Source organism: Brassica oleracea, chromosome C7, assembly GCF_000695525.1.
Source record: "Brassica oleracea var. oleracea cultivar TO1000 chromosome C7, BOL, whole genome shotgun sequence".
In the NCBI taxonomy this organism is placed as follows: domain Eukaryota; kingdom Viridiplantae; phylum Streptophyta; class Magnoliopsida; order Brassicales; family Brassicaceae; genus Brassica; species Brassica oleracea.
In genome coordinates this window covers 23,506,499-23,509,628 of record NC_027754.1, presented here as the reverse complement: position 1 = coordinate 23,509,628, position 3,130 = coordinate 23,506,499, and the positions used below count along the sequence as shown (strand labels likewise).

The 3,130-nt window shown below is 37.8% G+C and overlaps 1 protein-coding gene across 1 annotated transcript; it reads right to left on the bottom strand.

Moving 5' to 3' along the window:
- Positions 1-1,236: 1,236 nt before the first annotated feature.
- Positions 1,237-2,556, bottom strand: LOC106305116 (F-box/kelch-repeat protein At3g18720-like). Its single transcript, XM_013741491.1, is given in 3 exon segments — positions 1,237-1,871; positions 1,874-2,244; positions 2,339-2,556. Coding segments are annotated over 3 exon segments (1,083 nt in total). The 5' UTR covers positions 2,416-2,556.
- Between the last annotated feature and the right edge of the window lie 574 nt (positions 2,557-3,130).

Sequence of the window (3,130 nt, the reverse complement as noted above, 5' to 3'; positions counted from 1 at the left end):
CCATGAGAGTAGAAGTGAAACGTGGGACCTGACTCAATTTATATCACAGTCACATTTCTATAAATAGGAGAGACATGCATGAAGTTATGGAGTCACAGCTGCTCCACACTAAGTTTAGAGACTTTGAAAAAGTATTGACGACTAGTGGGTGAGAGACATCTTCTCTACTTAAGTCTTTCTTACTAATCAAGTGGTACGTTCCATTTTTCCATCTTCTTCTTCCTTCTAAAAATGAATAAACAAATCTAGGTGTTTTAGAACTAATGGTAGGAAGATTTGTAGATGATACACCTTAATTAATTGGTGCTTTAGTTATAGCATGTTGTAGAGAATCGACCTTGGCTGCTTCTTGTAACAAGTAAATCGACACAACAATATGTTGGGCAAGTCCTCTCCAAACCGGAGACAAACTCTATATCACTATGAATCGAAAACGTTACAAGCTTCGCACTAGTTGCGTGTTCTATGCTTTAGAGAGTATTTATGTTTCTGTGTATTACAAGGAAGAGATGAGACCTATATTTATACAACCTGATTTGTGCTAGTTCTAATTGGAGAAGGATTTATCAATCCACCGTCATATGCATCTGATCTTGTTTCCTATTAGAACTTGGACTCCTTATTGCACAAGACTAAGCCCATCTTGTTTTATCTTTCAGGTTTAAGTCGAAGCCCATTAACCAGCCCAGTTCCGGATGGCCCAAGAGGCACCAAAGCCTCACAGCAAGAAAGAGAAACAGTAAACTTGTTTTTTAAAAGAATCTTAAATTTAATCAAATAAAAAAAACTTTTTGCAAAGAGAAACAGTCATTTTGAATAACATACAAAGTTTATCTTTAGCAGGCTAAAGCTCTTTCTTGAGCTACAAGGCATGTTCTCTGTTATCAATTTCCCAACTGTTTGGGTTCTCTTTTGGGGGCTACCGGTTTCCAAGTTGCTTTAGCTTTTTATGGGTTGTTTGGAATATTTTGGTCACATCCGTTTCGGGTGATACACTTTTGAATTATTCAATGACAAAAAAGAAGAAGATTATCATCAGATTGAAACACTCAAGTCTTAAATCTTACAGAGTATGCATTGGAATAAGATAAACTTGATCTAACTAGATTTCTAATAGAGTGTCTAAGTTAGAGTGTACACCAGAGTTGCAACTAACTCAATCGTATTAACAGTAATTATTTTTTTTCTCTTTTAATCAATTTTTTTTTTCTTTTATCAAAGTAAACATAGATGAAGTCACAAATTAAAATTGTTGTGAGGAGGATCAACCCAAGCAATGCGGTTAGACAAATAGTTGCTCGAAGGGAAACGAGAGCTAATTATGCCATCACCAAGGGAATAGTATACACCGAGATGCCCATTATGTGATGGGTATATTCTGTTCCTCTCCTCCACGGAGAGACCAGCTCTTGTAAGGGAGGTAGGGTGGCTTGCAAATACTGTCAAGCCACCAAGCTCTCTCTTCTCTTCCCATGCATTGCGTTTAAGGTTTAGTTTAAACATCAATGGGTTCTTGTTGCGGATTGTAAGCATAACAAATATGCCTCCTTCATGTTCCGTCATCAACACTCGCCTACACAAATCTACCTGAAAAAAGGCGGGACAGGGTTCCACTGGAAGAATATTCCAGGTTGCTCTAGACGGGTCGAAAATCCCAATGTTGCTGAAAGTAGTGAGACAATATAACACACCATTTGAGAAGACACAACTCTTCCATCTACGACCGGGTAACAAGTTCTCAAACCGATGGGTGGTCCATAGGGTTTCGCCAGGTCGCCAAGTAGCAATCTCAATAGATGAGCAGATACTTCTATCGTTGAGCGAGATCACCAAACAACTACTTGATGTAGGAGCTTCTGAGAAAGTAAGCACGATGTCGGTGCAGCCTTGGGTAAGTAGATGTGCTCCCGGGTAAACGGGTTAAATAAAAACACCAAGTACGAGGGGAATTTTTTTTTTGAAACAAGCAACCAACCATCCTTAGAACAAGAGAATTCATGGTCCTTTAAATCTGAAAAATAAACCTTGTATGCTTGAGACCTTAACCGATCTAACAGAACATAGTCTCCGTCTGCTTCTCCATTCATTTGATAAAAAAGCCAAGGACGAGGCTGTAACTTCCTGACGGAAACTGCTACTTGAAACCATGTCTTGCAGACAAGAGAAGCATGTATGTTGGCTTTTAATCCAAGGCGGGACAATATGTCGCGTAGTAGCTCTGAGGGAATAATATGTATACTGCTTCTGATAATTATAAGAAGAAAAAGAAAGATTCAGAGAGCATAATTAACCACTAGAATTTTGATTGAGAAGACAATGAAGAAAAAAGAAAACTCACTGTGCTGGAAGTGCTTGAACAATGGGTTTCACTGTAAGGTCTTCCGGCAACAACGACGGGGTAGTTGCGGAACACATACTCAATATCCGAAGAGTCAACTCAAACCAGACTGTTAATTACGTGCCTGATGTGATTGGTCTTGAGCTTGAACAAGAACAACAAAGCTTATCGATAGAAACCGACTGAAGAAATTGGGAGCTAGCCATCAATTTCTCATATCCAAGTCTTTCTTGTTTGAGAGTAATCTACATCCATGTTGTCTGATATTTAAATATACTTATTGATCAGATCGATCATAAACTAATAAGCAAGACGAAGTCATTAGGTAAATGGATTATTCTGAATATATAAATTTTACGTCAACGACAAGGCATGTCATACCAGTTCACCTAACTAATAATTAAAGGTTAAAGAATCGTTGTTTCTATTAGTCTTGGCCATATATTCAATGAATGTTTCAATGACTTTGAATAAAAGAAATTGGGTTCCAAAGACGTGACGAACATAACCATTAGCATGGACTCGATTTTGGAGATACAACTGAGAAAACATGTTAACCACTCCAAAAGCACATTTAGGTGTTCTTAATTTTCCAACGGGACCATTTAGGATGGGTATCGGCTCTACATTCCAACACGAGTTGTCAAGTTCATAAACTGTATTATGTGTGCTATGTAATGTAAGTTCAATTGACTTTGACAGAAAACATTGTGTAATTTCTTATTGGGACACCAATCTTATCCATGTATTGTTGAACTTGTGCTAGAATGCACTTTTATGTTATAAAGAAAA